Raw genomic sequence first — 16,986 nt, forward strand, 5'->3', positions numbered from 1 at the left:
TCCCAACGTCCAGACATGTATCGCTAAATTTTACAAATTAATTCAAATTTTTAAAATTCCTTTTCTGTTCTTTGTTTATTTATTAAATTACAATAAACACAGTAGAACTTTTTCTAAAAATAATGCTCAAAAGAGCACCAATGACGGAGAAGATATGGCGAAAGCTGGTGCTTCACATCACTTTTCATGGTAACTGTTAATAAAGAAACATCTCCTTGCAACATGAATGACGTATTTGAATTCTAACATGTTATTTGGATACTTTTTCTAATTAGAAGTATTCTTCAAGGATCAACGGTTCGCCAATAAGATACGGCAAGGGGAATTACGGAATTACCCTTTAAGGGTAGATGAATTGGCGATTCTATGTTTCAGCTATTCTGAAGGAATTCAAAGTTTTCAGCTTCAGTGGTGGTAACTAGTGAGAAATTTCCCATATTCATAGAAAAAAATTGGTGAAAATCGGTCCTCGTAGGAAATTTGTTGGAAATTTTGAAATAAAAGGAACAAGGAATTTTTTTTTTTAAATGTAATGTAAAAAAAAAATGTGTGTGTGTGTTTTGTTTTTTTTTTGCTGGCCTGTGTTTAATATTTGACTATAATTTTTCCTGACAGATGGCAGCACATTTATTTAGAATTCTTATGAAAATTGGTCTCACAAGGTTACGTAATTCATTTTGTGACTGCAAACCTACGGTTATATTTAGCTGCCAAAGTTTACGTACAGATTAGAGCCAATTCCGAACAACTCAAAGAAACGATCATTGCCCAGCTGGGATTCGAACCCAGACCTGCACAGCCGAAGACTGAACCATTTCAGTACTAAACCATTTCAGTTCCAGGTGGTCCGGTGTCGCGTCTTCTTATCCAAGAAATGCAATCTTTGGGTCAAAGCTGTGCAAAGCAAGGAGTTACTTCGTTGTCATGGAAACCGATAAGCATAAAAATTCCAGAAAGGTTTTGAAACATGATGTTTCGTGAATTTTATGCTGTCATGGAATGATGGAGTTAATAAGTTCAAATTCTATCATATATATTTTATTTTGCGCTGATTTCTTCATTCAAATTCTTGTTTATCTTATTTCTCGAAGGGAAAGAAGCGAAAAGTTTTACGACGTCACAGGTAGTGCAGTATTTCCAGTGTCTGTTCTATAGCTTCATCCTTGATAGAGGAGAATCAACATTGAAAAAAAAACCAGTCAAAATACACGGCAAAGAATAGAAAAATTAAATTTCCATTGAAAAAAACAAACCAAAAAACAACCAACATATTTAATGTTTAATGAAGTCAAATAATAAATTGAGTTTTATGCCTTCTTTTTGTAAAATTACATAAGTTATTTTTCATATTCATCTCATTTCTCTTAGAGCCGGGTTTTCCCCAAGAGGTTCAGGTTTTTGTAACCTATCAGCGTTAATGATCAGCGATAATAGGTTTTGTAACCTATCAGCGTAGGTTGCAAAACCTATCATCAAACCTTCATGCTGCGCCGAAAACCTACTCTTAAGAAAACCTGGCTTTAGAGTACTATATCTGTTTTCAGGCTCGGCAACATTTGTTATCCTCATATGTATTAGCTACTCTCAGTGCAAAACAAAATCTTTCCGACAGTCATTGCATGCTGGCTTGGTAATTTTATGGGCAGTCAGGTTTGTTTCTTTTATTACATTTTTTAGTGTAAGTAATAAAATTAATTGAAATGCGAATGTATGCAACTGATAGAAAGATATAAAAAACTAGCGATGTGCTTAAAAATATATTGAATGCAATTGAAGAAAAAAGTGAGATAGAAGAAAATGATGGCAGCGTTTTTAAAATCTCTTAAATATATCATTAGGGGCCGTTCAAGTATTACGTCATCATCGAGGGGGGGTGGGTGGGTTCCGATTTGCTGACTTTTGATGGAAAGGGGGGGGGTTTGGATAATGCTTACGTCATCAACCACCCTTTATGAAAATATGAGTTGGATTCAGAGGGGCAGAGCTGATGACAAAATTTTGCTGACGAGGGGGGGGGGGGTCAAAAATGGCTAAAAATTTGCTTACGTAATACTTGAACGGCCCCTTATAGAGTGATTTATGACAGTTGTATTGAAGGAGTTTAACATAAGAATGAGAGAAGGCAATCTTAGAGAAGATTTGAAAATATATTGTAGGAAAGTTGTTACATTGAGTATTGTTGTAGTGAGGTTTCACTTTTGTTTTTTACATATTAGAATATGTAAAATTTATCTTTATTGAGGATATGTTATTGATAAAATCTCAATGTGTGCCAAAAAAATTGTATTGTTTTTTACTCTATTTTCCAGAAGAAAAACGTGATTCTTTTGTCTTTTGCACAGATTGGGATCATTCCTTTTCCACAGAATAAAAGATGTTGGGCATGACAGAAGATTCAATAAAGCAAAGAAAAATGCTCTATTATTTTTTGTTCTTTGGATCGCTCAAGGTATTAATGCTATGTGTATTTTCAAATTTATGATTGTACATTATTGGTATCTGATAAAAAAAGAAACGTTGCACATTACTCTGTAAGTTCTATTATTAAATATTTTTTTTACATGGCCGCCTCTATAATCAAAGGTGGATGTAACAGAGATTAGAAGTCATTCAAGTATTATGTCAGCATCGATGGGGGGGGGGGGGGGGGTGTGTTTCTGATTTGCTGACTTTTGATGACAAGGGAGGGGGGTGATGATGAGAGGGGGTTTGGATGATGCTTATGTCATCAACCACCCTTTATTAAATATGAAATATTCTTAATGACATCTTACTCGTTGCGCCAAAAATGAGAAAAACCTTTCACTAGTTTGTTGTGAGCACCTGAACTAACATTCTCCTTATTGATAAGTCCCCTACAGAGCCACTTTAGTGATCTCTAAAAGTTTCACAGATCCAAGTGATCTGGAAATGTGTCCGGTCCATCTTGAGTGCTCTGGAGCTGTGCCACACATCACTCAAGTAATCTGTAATTATGTCGCAGATCACTTAAGTAATCTGGGAATGTGTTGTGGGTAACTTAAGTGATGTACAACTTCACTGGGGGTCACTTAAGTGCTCTAAAACTGTGCCGCATTTCACTCAAGGGATCTCTAAATGTGCCATGAATCGCTTAATTGTTCTGGAACTTTGTCGTGGTCACTTAGGTGCATTGGCATACGCAAAGGGGGGTTTTGGGGTTCTAACCCCCCCTTGAGCCAAGATTATAGTGTTATTTTGCAGGAAAGAACATAAACCCCCCTCAGAAGGAAAAAAAAATCTAAAACCCCCTCGAGAAAATTCTGTGTATGCCTATGCTTAAGTGATCTATAAATGTGCTGCTTAGTTCATTTTCACAAAATAGGGTTTGTCGGGGGGGCAGGCCACATCAAGTAACCCCCCAGGGCCACATTTGGTCCATGGGCCTTACCATATATGACTTGGAGGGTGGGTCATAATGAATTTCTTAAAAATAAATTTTCAGTTCTTATCCTATGCCCAGTGTTATTTACTGTTAAATCTGGTTGTCACGTGGTGTGAAATTTTTTGTTGTTTTTTGTGTTATTATATCAGCCTGAAATGCAAATGTTATATTGTTAAACAAAGTTTGCAATGGAAAAGATGTTAGAATATTAAAAGTTATGCAAAATGTAAGATTCTCGATTTTGAAAAAAAATGTAATTTCAAAAATTAAGTCCTATGTTCCCACACAGAAGCCGGCATGCTATAAAACTCTGGGGACACCAGTTTTTTAATGTTGGAGTCTAGTCCATGCTGTAAAGTGAGATTTATCAAGGATCATAGAATATATTAAAAAGACTAATATTGATTTATATTAAGTACTGAATAAATAAGCAAATCAGAATAAAATAGAATTTTTCCACGGTATCAAATGTGTTTTTCCCAGGAATTTAATAATGATTATAAAAATTAAGCATTTACTTATTTGCTTTAATTTAATTATTGTATACCTAAAACAAAATTGAGATACACTGTATCTTGCACATTTCTTTTCTTTTTTCATATGAATATTGATTGAAGAAACACTTTTTATTACAGCATCATGTTTTGCTTTGCAAGGATTTAGTTTTTCACTCTGCTTATTCTAATTTTAAGCACACAGACAAGGAATACAAAAAAAGTTCCCAGCCTATTTATATTTCCATTTAATTCATGTAATCTATGAGAATGAATAGTATTCCCAATATCTGACATTTTCAAGAAACTGATTTGCGGTACCAAAAGCAAATACAGTGAAACTTCCATAGACGGCCACCTTTATTCCATGGCCAACCAATGTAGCTAGTTTCTGTGTAGGACACAAAAGTGTTGTGTAGTAAACCACTTTGCAGTGTAAAGCAACCAACTGAATTTTATTAATAAACAAATAGTTTTTTATTGTGAATAAATACTTATAAATGTATTTAATGGTGGTACTAACAATGCCAATCCAGATAAAATGCTAACAAATGCATAAATTTGGTTGCAACTTCTGATAATGCTTACCTCTTGATATAATGATAACCCCTCTACAACAATATTCTATCTTGGTCCACAGAGTATCATTAAAGCAAGGTTTCACTGCATATACAGATGTACGTACACTGAAGTGCCAAAAGTCATGGGGTACCTCTTAATATTGCTGCACTTTGCCAGGTAAAAGGAGGTCCCAAACGATATTAAGAGGTATCCCATATGTTTGAGTATGTAACTCTAGTATAGTATTCATAATATATTCTTTTTCTCTGTATTGCCACTAGATGGCACCAATATTTCACAATTATTATTTATGTTACTTTTCTGCCTTTTGAGGCAGATGTTTTTATAGGCTCGAGTCAGTCTTTCCTTTGCTCATGTCTAAATAAATGTTTTATTATAATTGAAACCTTGCATTCTCCGTATATAACAGGGCATTCGTCGTTCATATACACCATGACTTTTGGTACTTCAGCACTCAAGTCATGGGACACCTCTTAATATCGTGTGGTATTTCCTTTTACCTGGCAAAGTACAGCAATATGATGAGGTATCCCATGACTTTTGGCACTTCAGTGTACTTGGCACTGTTGTTTTTTTGGGCAATTTAAATAAATTGAATGGATTTTTCTTGTGTCATTAAAAACCTTTATTTGAAATGCTTCCTGCAATGCTTTTTTTCCTGTTTACCATCGTACAACTTCTAGTCGGTGGTTGCCACTTCAAATGACCACTTTTACGGAACGCTGAATGGCCATCTTAGAGAAGTTTCACTGTATATAGTTTGAAGTATCTAAACTTAGTTTGTAAAACAAAAAAGTATTCCAAAACACAGAGAACAGGCAAGGTTCGAATCAGCCAAATCAATCGATTCTTAGAGTCCAGATATTCAATAATTATTTGCAATTTGGGACTCAAATTTCCCTGGTGTGTTTGCTAATTTGGGGGAATATGGCGCATACACAGATGTCTGTGAATTTATGGCCTGAGAATGGTAGGTACTTACCAAACTCACCTATATTCATTTTAGAATTGTGTCCACAAGCACGGCTTAGTATTTCTAGAGGGCACAGAAAATTTTGTAGTCTGACTTTCTATTGCAGTTGCCAGTATGGCAAGCTTACTATTTACAAGCAGGTACACCTAATGCTACACCATGGTTGTGCCCCGAGTATCGACATTGAATTGGTTGTAATAATCTCCAATAAATGTCACTCTGGAAACAACTGCTTTTGTCCTTCATTTCCAATACCTCACTTCATACGCAACTGCATAATCTTCAATTTTTAATGATGGGTTTTGTGTGTACTACCATCTCTCACATTTGAGCCATAAATTCAGAATTCACTTTGTATATGTACTTAATTATGTAAAAATCAATAAATTACAGTTTGGTCATTAAAAAAGTTATAATAATAAATAGCTATTAAATATTTAATCAGAATTGGAGGTACTTTTTAAAATTACAGAATTTTTCCCTGTTAATATCCAAATTTCTTGAAGTAGATCATATACCACTGCATTTATTTGTGGCTTTTTTCTTTCTGGGCAGTTGGAATAAGAATAAACATTTTAAAAAGATCACAAAATAATTTTTCAAAGATATTCAGTGTGAGTAAAAAAGTTGATATTGTTTCATGACCAACAACCTCTTCCATTCCTTAAGATTTCATTATTGGTGAATGAAATTCATTTGCATCGCTGCTACAGATTATAGAAATTTTTTCTATTAGTGAAATTAGCACTTGTGAATTATACATCACTGCAGATATATGCCGTATTTTTCATTTTTTTAAAAATAGTAAAATTAGCAGTCATGGATTCTATGTCACCAATTACACAAGAAATTAAAGAACTGAATTTTTTCATTAAAATTTTTTAATTACTTTAACTAACATTAAATATTATACAATGAATCATATTATATGATAATTTATTAGGACAAAATAATTCTATTGATGGACAGACTTTTAGGCATCTTTCAGCAATCTTTTTTTTACTATGGTTCATCATCTATTTTAATTATTGCACTTGTATTACTGAGTGATTTCTTTAATTTCTGTGCTTATAAGAATTTTGCTTTTTATCCTACAAATGAACATCTGTAGAAAAATTATGAGGTATAGAATTTTAAAATATGTATTGTTAGAAAGACTTGAAATTTTTGCTTTTCACTGTAGGTGCATGGGTTTTTGTTACACTCCTTCCAACTATAATGTTAATGTCTGATGATGGTAACTTTCCCCTGTCAAATAAAGACATCTTAGGATATGTGCTGTGGTGTCTTGGATTTCTAACTGAAGTTACTGCAGACCATCAGAAAGCAGTCTTCAGGGCTAGACGAGGAAATAAAGTATATATATTACATTTTTTTCATAGAAATTTCAATTTTCATAAGGTTTCAATTTCAATAAGGGGTTAATGATCAAACCTATTCACTATTCTAACAATAGCTTCATCATTTATCATTTTGTCTGATTTATCTTTATCATAAAAAAATCTATAATAAATTAAGATTGGAAAAAAATCTTAATCAGAAAAAATGAGTCTTCAGAGATGATTATAGAAAAAATTTGATTTCCTTCAAGTATTTATGTGCAAATTTATGTTTTAAATACAAATGATACTTTCAAATCTTTAAAAGCATCAATTTTACATGCAGAAGGTATTACTTTATAGGAAATGTGCATATATATTCATGTCAGTACACTCATTGAAAAAATAAATTTTGCATCAAGAAAGAGTTGTTCTTTTGTTGAAAAACTCTGTGTGTAGTTGCATTTCATTCTGATGAGACATTGATAGATAAACAGGTTTGCTACTATAGAAGATTAAACATGCAGTTCCGGCAGATAAAAAATAACTTTTTTCCGAGTTCACCTCGGCATAATATCCAGAAAATATCTGTTTCCTTAAACATGCAGTTGTTAAAATTTTGCATGAATAGCATAGTGACATCATCTTCAGATAAATATGTTTCCTTTTTTTTCCTTATTAAAAAGCTCCCAAAGGCTATTTGTCTGTAGTTCACCTGTGATGGGAAAATGTTTGATTATTGGGTATGTCTTTACACAGTAATCAAAGAGAATTTTTATAAGCTTAACAGGATTTCAGAAGCGCCAGATTATTGGAATGGAAAAAGCTATAGTCATATGACAAATTGCCCTGCAATTAGTTTGTTTGAACCAGACTCTTAAGAGATATTTGAAGAAAGAGTGAGAGAGAGAGAGATTAGTAAGGGCTATATGCATACACTTTGATGAGGCTCGGGACATCCTCAACAGAGCATTAGTAAAGAGGAGCCCTGAGAAGTATAAAGGGTTCTAATTGCTTCAAGATATCTGCCATCCAGTGACAGGTGGTATCATCACTACAGGTTCTATTCTTTGTCTAACACAATTTTAGGGACATGGCTGAAATATAGTCAGTATAGACTTGAGCTGATAAGTCTCTTTTGAACTGAAATTGACTTCTTTCATTATTTGGCAGAAATGTGACAAGTATCTTTCTTAGCAAAAAAAAAAAGTCTTGAGAAGGATGTTAAAAAATTCAGCTTGTAGAATCATGCGGACCCATGATCTTTCGAGACCCCACTGCACAGCAATATCCTGACTTCAGCTATCACAAGTTATAAGAATTCTGAATTACATGATTTTCTGTGAAAAATGTAAATTCCTTAAATTCAAGCATAATCGCAGGATTATTGAAGAGATGGTAGTGATTGTTAAGCGATAATGAAGCAAGAAATTGTTTGGTCAATCAGAATACCATAGTTAACCAAACTTTGCTGATTTTTGAGTGGCTATAGTATAAGTTGTTAAAGATGAAAACGTTGTAATTTTGAAATGGAATTCTAAGGCTTGTATGGTATCAGTCATTTTCGCAGACTGGTTGCAGTTTCATACCTGATGTCAAATGGTATTGCCAGTTTCAAAAATAATTCAGTTAATGTGATGCTCATTAATGACAATGCACTTGATCTGCAACTCTCAATAAATTTCAATCCATGGCTAAAAGGTGTATCTTTTTCTCCCAAAACAAGTAGCTTATTTCTTTCGATAGACCTGTTATCAAAACATTTAGAGCTCACTACACAGGACATTTGCTTGCACAGGATTTTATGGAAGATTGTCTTTTTCAAAAACTGGATTGCAGTCACAAGGCAAGTTGAATTTTATGAAGCCCTGGAAGAATACCATAGCAGCACAGCCATAGGAAAAAAGTTTTTTCCTCAAATTTTGGTTCCCAATAACTAGTATTTATATATTTTTGTGTGCAAAATTGTATCCTGACTTATGGGAATTCAACCTACATGGTCACTGCCTTCCCACCTATTGCATAACTCTGGGATATTGCTGTACTTGTAATTATTTTGGTGTAGCATGTTCTTAATGCACTGTTTTTGTCAGGGATTCTCTGAAAATAGCACATGAAAATAAGCCTGTACATACAATTAGTATTAGCATAAATGAAGTTAATTTGATTCTAATTCAACCTAATGTGCATAACTGTGTGTACCTCATTATGCATATACCTCTATTTTTTTTTTCAATTTTTCATTCACGTTGATTGAAGAGAATAGTTACTGATGGTGACTATCTCCTGTATAGTTAGTTCCTTCATGCCAGTAGTTCTTAACTTTTTGTGTTCCACAGGGGGAACACAGGTGCAGGGCAGGGACACAAAATCGTTATCATTTTTGCTGATAACGATGAAGGCCACAAATCCCTTTACAGAATAATATTCAGCATATAATACTGTAAAACAATAAGTTAATTGTTTACTCATCCAAGCTCATGGATCGCCTCCCTGAAAAATCTTCACTGACCACTAAAGAGATCAGTGAACCTCTGGTTGAGAACCACTGTTTTATACAGCCAGATCTTGATGTAGCACCACCTCACGGTTGAATACTGGAAGGTTGAATTATTTCATAAGCCAGATGACAGACCTGGTTCGCCCCCATGAAATGCTTTGAGTTTTTTTTTTTGACGAAAACAGATTGATGGTGTTAGCATATTTTTGATTGAAGAAGTGCATCAACACAGCAATTAAATTAATTAGAGTGGATGTTTTAATTACCTAAAAAATTAATTAAGTGTAAAATATACAGGTTGCCTTGATTTAATGTTGTCTGTAAACAGATAAAATCCTGCTCAACAAAGTGGAGTACTTATTATTTTGAATTTTATTTCCAATTCCTCTCAATTTGGTGCAATTTTATAAATCTTTGCACGTGTAAAATTTAAGTAGCTCTCAAAAATGAAACCAACAAGGAATCAACTCTTTCTAGATAAAACAATATCATACTTATATACCGGTATTTTGTACTGAAATGGCGCTGAAAGATCTATACCTTCTAAAATACCAAAAAAATTGAGAAAAGAAATTGATATAATGGGTTTTTTTAGAGCATGTATTTGCCATGGATATTCAAATATATACAGGGCCATAGAGGATTAAACAAGCAGCATACATTTTTGGGGTCTATTAGACTCTATTCAATGGCCAAATTCAAGGTTGTTATCTCCCAATGAAATTTTGAAAAAAAACATGTAAGTTTGGTTATAATTTTTTTTGATAATCAAAACAAATTGGGATCTAGTAGAGAGAGGTCCCACTCACATTTTCACACAGTTTCTTGAATGTCTCAAATGTTTGTCTCAGAGCTAGTTCTTATGAAGATGGAATGCGATGGTTATAGATAGAGGCACATTTATGGTTTTGCTGCTTTTCTCCCATTCTAGTCTAATTTTTTTAATACTTTTTCCTTGAATTTGCTACCCCGTGCTACAACCTGCTTGGTCTCTCCCCACTCTTGAAAATACACCCGTGTCTCTAAGTCACTGTTTTAGTCATTCAGATGCTTGCACATTAGTTTGGTCACTCACATACTTGCACACATTCTAAGTCACTCGCTTTGTTGCTCACTAACATGATTCCCTGCTGATCCACTCTCTTGATTATTTACATGTTTGCACATGCTCTATGTCATTTTTTTGGTCATTCACATGGTTGCACGTGCTCTAGATCACTCTATTGGCCATAGACCTGCTTTAACACTCTCCAAGTCAGTCTTTTGCTCTTTGCTCACTCATGTGCTTTGCAAACTCTCTAGATCATTTCTTTTTGTCACTCCGTGACCCAGTACCTTACTTTCTCAGCAGAGGTGAATTTATTTAGGGTTATACAAATTTTGCAGCCTTTCTTTCATTCTACTAATTTTTCTTGGAAACTCATTCTTCAAATTTGCCACTCCTCGAAACTCGCTAAGCTCCTCTGTGAATTTGTCACTGATTATAGACATCATCTGATTTCCAATTCTGGTTCAGAATTTGATCCAGTTATTGCAAATGTGGACAGATATTCTGCAGAATATCATATGGGCACTATATGCCTCCATGCCTACCCATATTACATATATCTAGTCTAGAGGTTCCACATAGGGTATGATAGCCTGCTCTCATGTGTTTTGATTTCATTTTTCCATCTTCATTTTTTTTTTTTTTTACAGCTCTGTTTTTTCTGTGTGTAGAACAGCAATATGCCATTTAAACTGATGGTGTATTTGATAATTTTTAGTGTGCAAAAGCTTTTTCACCGTGTGTGACTGCAAATTTTCAGCTTAGAGGGAACATTTTTCTCCAGAATGACGTATTCTTTTGTTCAAATATTGCAATTACTAAATTATATTACTGCAATCACATATAAAGTTTTCAATTCCAAAAACTCATTCTTGATGCATGATGTTTTTTTTAAAAAAAATTCATACAAAAAAATTGAAAAGTTTAATATTTTTCAGAATATATTCATAACATCAGGCTTATGGAAGTATTCCCGACACCCGAATTATCTTGGTGAAATTATCATGTGGTTTGGATTATATATTAGTGCAAGTACTGTTTTTCATGAAATGGAACTACTAGCTATTCTGTGTCCTATTTTTGATGCAATGCTCATTACTAAGGTGAGCGGTATCCCCCCATTAGAAGAAATCGGTGTGAAGAGATGGGGTAAAGATAAAAAATATCAAGAATATATAAAAAATACCAGCATTTTGATACCTTTTATATGGTAAGGTTATTTTTTTATGAATTAGAATTTTATTATCTGACAGCATAATTTTATTATTATAGACCTAAAATATGTCATAAAAATATTATTGTACATTGAATAAACTTTGTAAAATATCATGTTGTATTATTAATTACTATTCAACATTAAAGCTTGTAACCAAATTATATTGTAGAAATCAGAAAAATTACATGATTATGAAAGTTACATCAAAAGTTATATTAGATGTGATGGTTAGTGTTGATGATTTGAATATTGATTATTTTACTTGAACATTATGATACTTGGATGTGAATGCCATCTTATTTACTTTATATACTTATTTTTTCTTTATTTCTTTCTTTAATTCTTTATTCTACAAAGGAATGTTTAGATTAACTAACATAACTTTAGAAAGAACAGGTCCACAGGACTAAAATAAAAAAAAATACAGCTGTCATTGATGGCAAGTAAATACCGCAAAAAAAAGAAAAAAAAATAGTGGTTGATACTTAAGAATGATTGTGTTAAGTGATAAAAAATGTTAAACTCCAACTTGCTTTTTTTCACCATTTCCAAAATGTAAACAAAAGTTGTTTTTTTTGTGGCTTTTTGGAAGACTTAAATTATAAATAACTCCAATTTGTGTTGTCTAAAATCCTTCAGGGAAGAAATTTAATCCAAGAAGAAATGCATTCACCACTGAAATTAAAAAATACAACTACATATTAATAAAAATCTCTTTATTTTACTCAAAGGTTCTGTTTCATTCATTTCAGACTCACATCCATCAAAACGGTAAAAATTTCTTGCTGGAATTCTGATCATTTTCATACTTGAATTTTTTTTTTATTATAAAGGGCTATAATTTTTAGTGTTTCAAGAATTGAGACACATAGTTCACGTCATAGGAAATTCTTAAATTCTTATCATACAGGTTCAAAAATGAAACATATTTGCAATGGAAGCTTGTAGATTCTATTATTAGATTACTTATGAATACATTGTAAGAAATTTATCTTAAACTCGTCATAGTCATCAGAAAATTTTTCTTTGACATTTCCCCAATTGTTTAAAAACTTTAAAGAATACTTCTTCTAAAAATTACTATTAACTATATAAGTTATATTTTTGATCAGTTTAGTTTGTTGACTTTCAAATTATGAAGCAATAGATAGTCTATTTTTATTCTAATTGCAAATAAACTATACTGAATAAACATTTCAGCTGTTGATTGAAGTTCACGTGAACTAGTTTCTGCATACGCTCTTATGGGTATGCTATATTATATCACATGAATCAAGAGTGTCTATTTCATTAAAATCCTATTTTTACTGTACATGTCTATGAAGCCAAAAGTATTGAGCCCTAAGATATGAAAAGGATTCTATAACTTTATTTTTCTTTTTTTAAATTAATATTTTCTAAAAGCTTTCCTGATTGTTTCTAAGCTAGTAAATTTTCAATCACATATCCTGTATATTCTGTTGTTTTGCCATAAAAAGGTACCCACAGTGTACAGGGAAGACATTTTAATATTTCCCTGTGCACTGAAGAAAAGGCATTTGTATTGTTTGTGATGTATATAGTGTACATCAAACGTTTTGTTCCTCGTAGCACTGCAAATGATTGCAACCTTAGAAACATGAAGTTCTTTTGTTTCACGCAGGTTCAGACTGCTAAAATATTTGCCATAATAACCAGTAAAAAATTGGATAATGTCAGTTACACATGATTCTGTTGAAAATGTCATCAGTCAGAAAAAAAAGAATTTTTGAAAAGTTGCTTTTCCGATTCGGCCTCTTAGAGTCTCTGAGGATTGGAAAGCTGATTTTCATTATCTGAGCGCTATTCCTAAATATTTTGTGTCTTCAATACTGTGTTGTATATCCCGGTATAGTTGATACCCTGAATTCACTTCCACAACTGTCCTGTTTTTTGCCTGTAGCAGGCTTCGTTGAACTTTGGCACGACAAGGCAAATTTTAGTTCTCTAAACATTTCTTTGCACAGTGGTTCCTGTATAAAAAAAATTTAGTTATTTTGAGAACTAAAATAACATGAAATAAAAAATTGAATTAAATAACATCAAGTTTCTAAAAATATACAAATACAAAAGTCACAACAGACAAAATGCCCAACAAGGTGGATGAAAAAAATGCCCATAAAAAATATGAATGTCGAATGCATATCTAAGCTACATAAAAAATACAGCAACTTAATAAGAGCAATAAGCACCAATAATTATTATAAGACATGAACATACTGCCCATAACAAATTATGGTTGTCTCATCTAAGTATGGATGGATTCTCGATTTATCCCAATATGTTCATTGCATTTCTTTTTAAACGTGTCAAATGTTAAGTAAAGCAAGATTTTATTCTTTAACAAATGTTTCTAGACATACTCATGCAAATTTTATTTTTTTCAAAGTTTAAATTTACTCTTATAATCATAAATAACTTTATATCGTTAATGTTATCATATTTGTCGAGTTATTCAAAAGAAATGTAGAGTTGATGAAAAATGAAACATTTTAAAATAAATATATATAATAAACATATTTTGCCACCTGGCAGTCAAGTGGTTAAAGAGCTAGCCTCTCACTGTGCAGGTCTGGGTTAAAATCCCATCTCCGGCATGGATGTCTGCTAACACTAACAAATTCCCTGGACGAAAATATATATATTTTAATGGTTTGTCCAAAATCTCAGTCCAAAAAGCCAAACTCCAAATTTCTAAATTTAGTTATAAAAAAAAAACTTAAGCATTGAAATTGCTTCTTGACCTTTGGGCCAAGAGCAATTTTTTTTTGTTGTTACAAGAATATTTCTACACAGTTGACTCTCAATTTTACAAACTTGGACATACTAAAACAATAAGTTTTTGATCTTTGGGCCAGGGGATTGCACTATAAAAGTTTGATAAAAGATCTTTTACAAAACTTGAAAATAATCAATAAGTGATTACATTCGATTACATTACTAACCAATAAGTGATTACATTCGCTCGAATGTAACTGATACATTTATTGGTTTCATTTTTCAAGTTTTAGAAAAGAACTTTTATGTAAATTTTATAGTGTAATCCTGGCCTTTATACAATAAAATGATCATTGATAAAATTTATACAACAATAACAATCTTTATACAGTAAAAAATTTGGATTACACGTAACTTGGTTTATGAATGCTTTGCGAGACAAGCAAAAACTTTTAACAAATTCTGACTCAATAAACAAGTAATATCTTGCATTACAAGCAAATATTTTGAAAGTTTTAACATATTTTGACTTGATAAACTAGAGATTTATTGTAATAGAAGTGTTTATTAATTAGAATTTGATACGAGTAGATGATATAATTTCTTAGATGAGAACTAGTCTATAGGAGGCATTGTCTGTCAAGCGTCACATGATCACAACAGTCCTAACAAATCCAATGGCTGGCCCCAAGTATTATTTGGGACTGTTTTTATTTTTTTTAATGAAAAACCAAATAAAATATTGTATTCATATGTGTATTAACACTTACAGCAGTAATGTCAGATCAACTGCCAGTGGGCGGAGTCAGTTTTTGTTCGAAGTTTGATAACAGAAGCAGAAAGACTGTATTTTTCCCCTTTCAAAGTGGTATAGGAATACATGTACAGTATAAATAATAGAAAAGATAAAGTATTTATCTTCCTTGTTTTATTATTATTCTCTGTGTTGGAGGGAAAGCACTTATCATTGCACAAGATCGAAAAAACAATATTCTTTTTGAAAACAGGTGACATTTTGTAGAATGTTTAGTAATTTCCCACTGTGGCAGTTATAATACGATCAGGAAAATTTTAAAAATCTCTTAAACAGCTAATGATAAAATGAAAACTGACAAAAGGCTCCTTCCTGGCCTTGTGAGCCCATTCCTCAAGATGCTACTGAGTATGGGAATGATATTCTTAGCACAAACCCTTTATTACACTGCAAAATACTTTATTAGCATACCATCTTGTGTGTTAATAGAAGCAGGGATTTCAAAGCAAAGCCCCAGCTCTCTTTTGTATCATTTTGAAATTACTCGATATAAAGTAAATGAAAATACAGTAATATGAATATGCATCAATCTGAGCTATGGATTATTTTAAATAAGGAATGTAAATAAAATTTAAGAATTGAAAAAAAAAATTGAAACGTATTTTAGTGTATTTACATACAATTGAACATTGATTCTGTGCGTGACTTATATAATCAATAATTTCATTAGTATGTAGTAAAATACAGTGTGGCATTTTTAGTTTTTATTAATAGGAATTTTTGCCATTTTTGACGTGTATTCTTTTCTTATGCAAAAAACTCTATTTCTCGAAAACTCCCTATATCAAAAATTTTTTTGGTTCTGCCAGTTTCGAGGTAGAGAGGTTTGACTGTACTTCAAAGTACCATCAGTAGACAAAGGGTTAAGCAAACATGAGCGTGGATCAGAATTTATTCACCATTTGGTAACTGCAGGAGGTATGCCATGAGAGAGAATTCTTTTAAAACTACCCAAATACCAAGAAAAATAGGACTTTCTGGAAAGTTGAATGTTATAGGAACTGTGCAGAAAACATTGGTGCTGATATGTGGTGGAAAGGAACATGCATTAAAATGAGTTTGACAAAAGTCGCATTCTAAAATTGCTGCAAGAGCTTTCAGAACCTCATACATACAGCATAAAAAATAGAAAGAAGAGGAAAATTAAAGTTTGCAGCCCATAATATTAAACTTTTAAAGCAAGAAAATGAAAACAACATGGATGAATTGAACAATTTGTGAAGAAATATGAGTGATAGAAAATTTGAGTATATGTTCATTGAGTTTATCAAAGAAAATGACAGAGTTTTCTATCTTCTTTACAATGAAGGTGGTCATAAGAATGGCTCTTTTTGTCAATTAACATTGATTTTATTTTTTGCTTTGAACTTATTTCTGAAAATTTATCTAATTTTAAAAGAAATCTTTTAATCTTTAAAAGTTGTCCAGGACTTCCCTGCAATGGAGGCAACAAGTTCCTTGATATTGTCAATAGGGGTGTCATACACCTATGTTTTGATATGCCTCCAGTCTGGGGACTCTGGAAGAAGTAATAAAGGCATGATAGATCTGGCGATCAAGCAGGCCAATGCACCAAACACCCAGAACCACCGCTCCCATATAACGCCATCTAACATGTCAGGAAGGCATTTCTGACTCTTCATTACATGTGATTCTGAGTTGTCTTGGTGCACCCTACCCTTCCTAGAAGTTTTTAAACCTGGTGCTGAGACACAAGGGCGTAGCGAGGGGGGGGGGGACTTGGGGGTCTGGCCCCCCCCGAAATGTGAGAAAATGACCGAAAAAAGGGAAAAAGATGGCCAAATCCATTGTTCTGTCACTTTGGTCCCCCCCGAATGAAATTTCTGGCTACGCCCCTGCTGAGACACCCTGTATATGTTAATACCATATATGTTATATAC

At 32.7% G+C, this 16,986-nt stretch overlaps 2 protein-coding genes across 3 annotated transcripts in view; one reads left to right on the plus strand and one right to left on the minus strand.

Moving 5' to 3' along the window:
* The first annotated feature begins 875 nt into the window (after nt 1–875).
* LOC149080707 (uncharacterized) lies at nt 876–16,750 on the plus strand. Its single transcript, XM_089239921.1, has 6 exons — nt 876–1,123; nt 1,545–1,650; nt 2,343–2,449; nt 6,636–6,808; nt 11,258–11,529; nt 16,506–16,750. Exons 1-6 carry the CDS (start codon nt 1,000–1,002, stop codon nt 16,615–16,617), a joined length of 894 nt encoding a protein of 297 aa, XP_089096047.1. The 5' UTR covers nt 876–999; the 3' UTR covers nt 16,618–16,750.
* The window catches only part of LOC149080708 (glutamate receptor ionotropic, kainate 2-like), a 96,117-nt gene continuing 91,365 nt past the window's right edge, over nt 12,235–16,986 (minus strand). For both annotated transcript variants that reach the window (XM_089239920.1, XM_089239919.1), the window contains one exon: nt 12,235–13,526. In XM_089239920.1, coding sequence (XP_089096046.1) covers nt 13,380–13,526 — 147 coding nt within the window. In that variant the 3' untranslated portion in view covers nt 12,235–13,379. The remainder of the gene's footprint in view (nt 13,527–16,986) is intronic.

This window comes from Pholcus phalangioides, unplaced genomic scaffold (genome assembly GCF_987345545.1).
Source record: "Pholcus phalangioides strain wild (caught in Gottingen) unplaced genomic scaffold, Ppha-v1.0 ptg000011l_1, whole genome shotgun sequence".
In the NCBI taxonomy this organism is placed as follows: Eukaryota; Metazoa; Arthropoda; class Arachnida; order Araneae; family Pholcidae; genus Pholcus; species Pholcus phalangioides.

Bases quoted from the DNA above. Each gene is read 5' to 3' on its own strand.
- LOC149080707 (XM_089239921.1), top strand. From the start codon at position 1,000: ATGATGGAGTTAATAAGTTCAAATTCTATCATATATATTTTATTTTGC. The intron at 1,651-2,342 runs GTTTGTTTCTTT...TCTTTTGCACAG, and splicing joins GTAATTTTATGGGCAGTCAG to ATTGGGATCATTCCTTTTCC. The intron at 11,530-16,505 runs GTAAGGTTATTT...AATCTTTAAAAG, and splicing joins ATTTTGATACCTTTTATATG to TTGTCCAGGACTTCCCTGCA.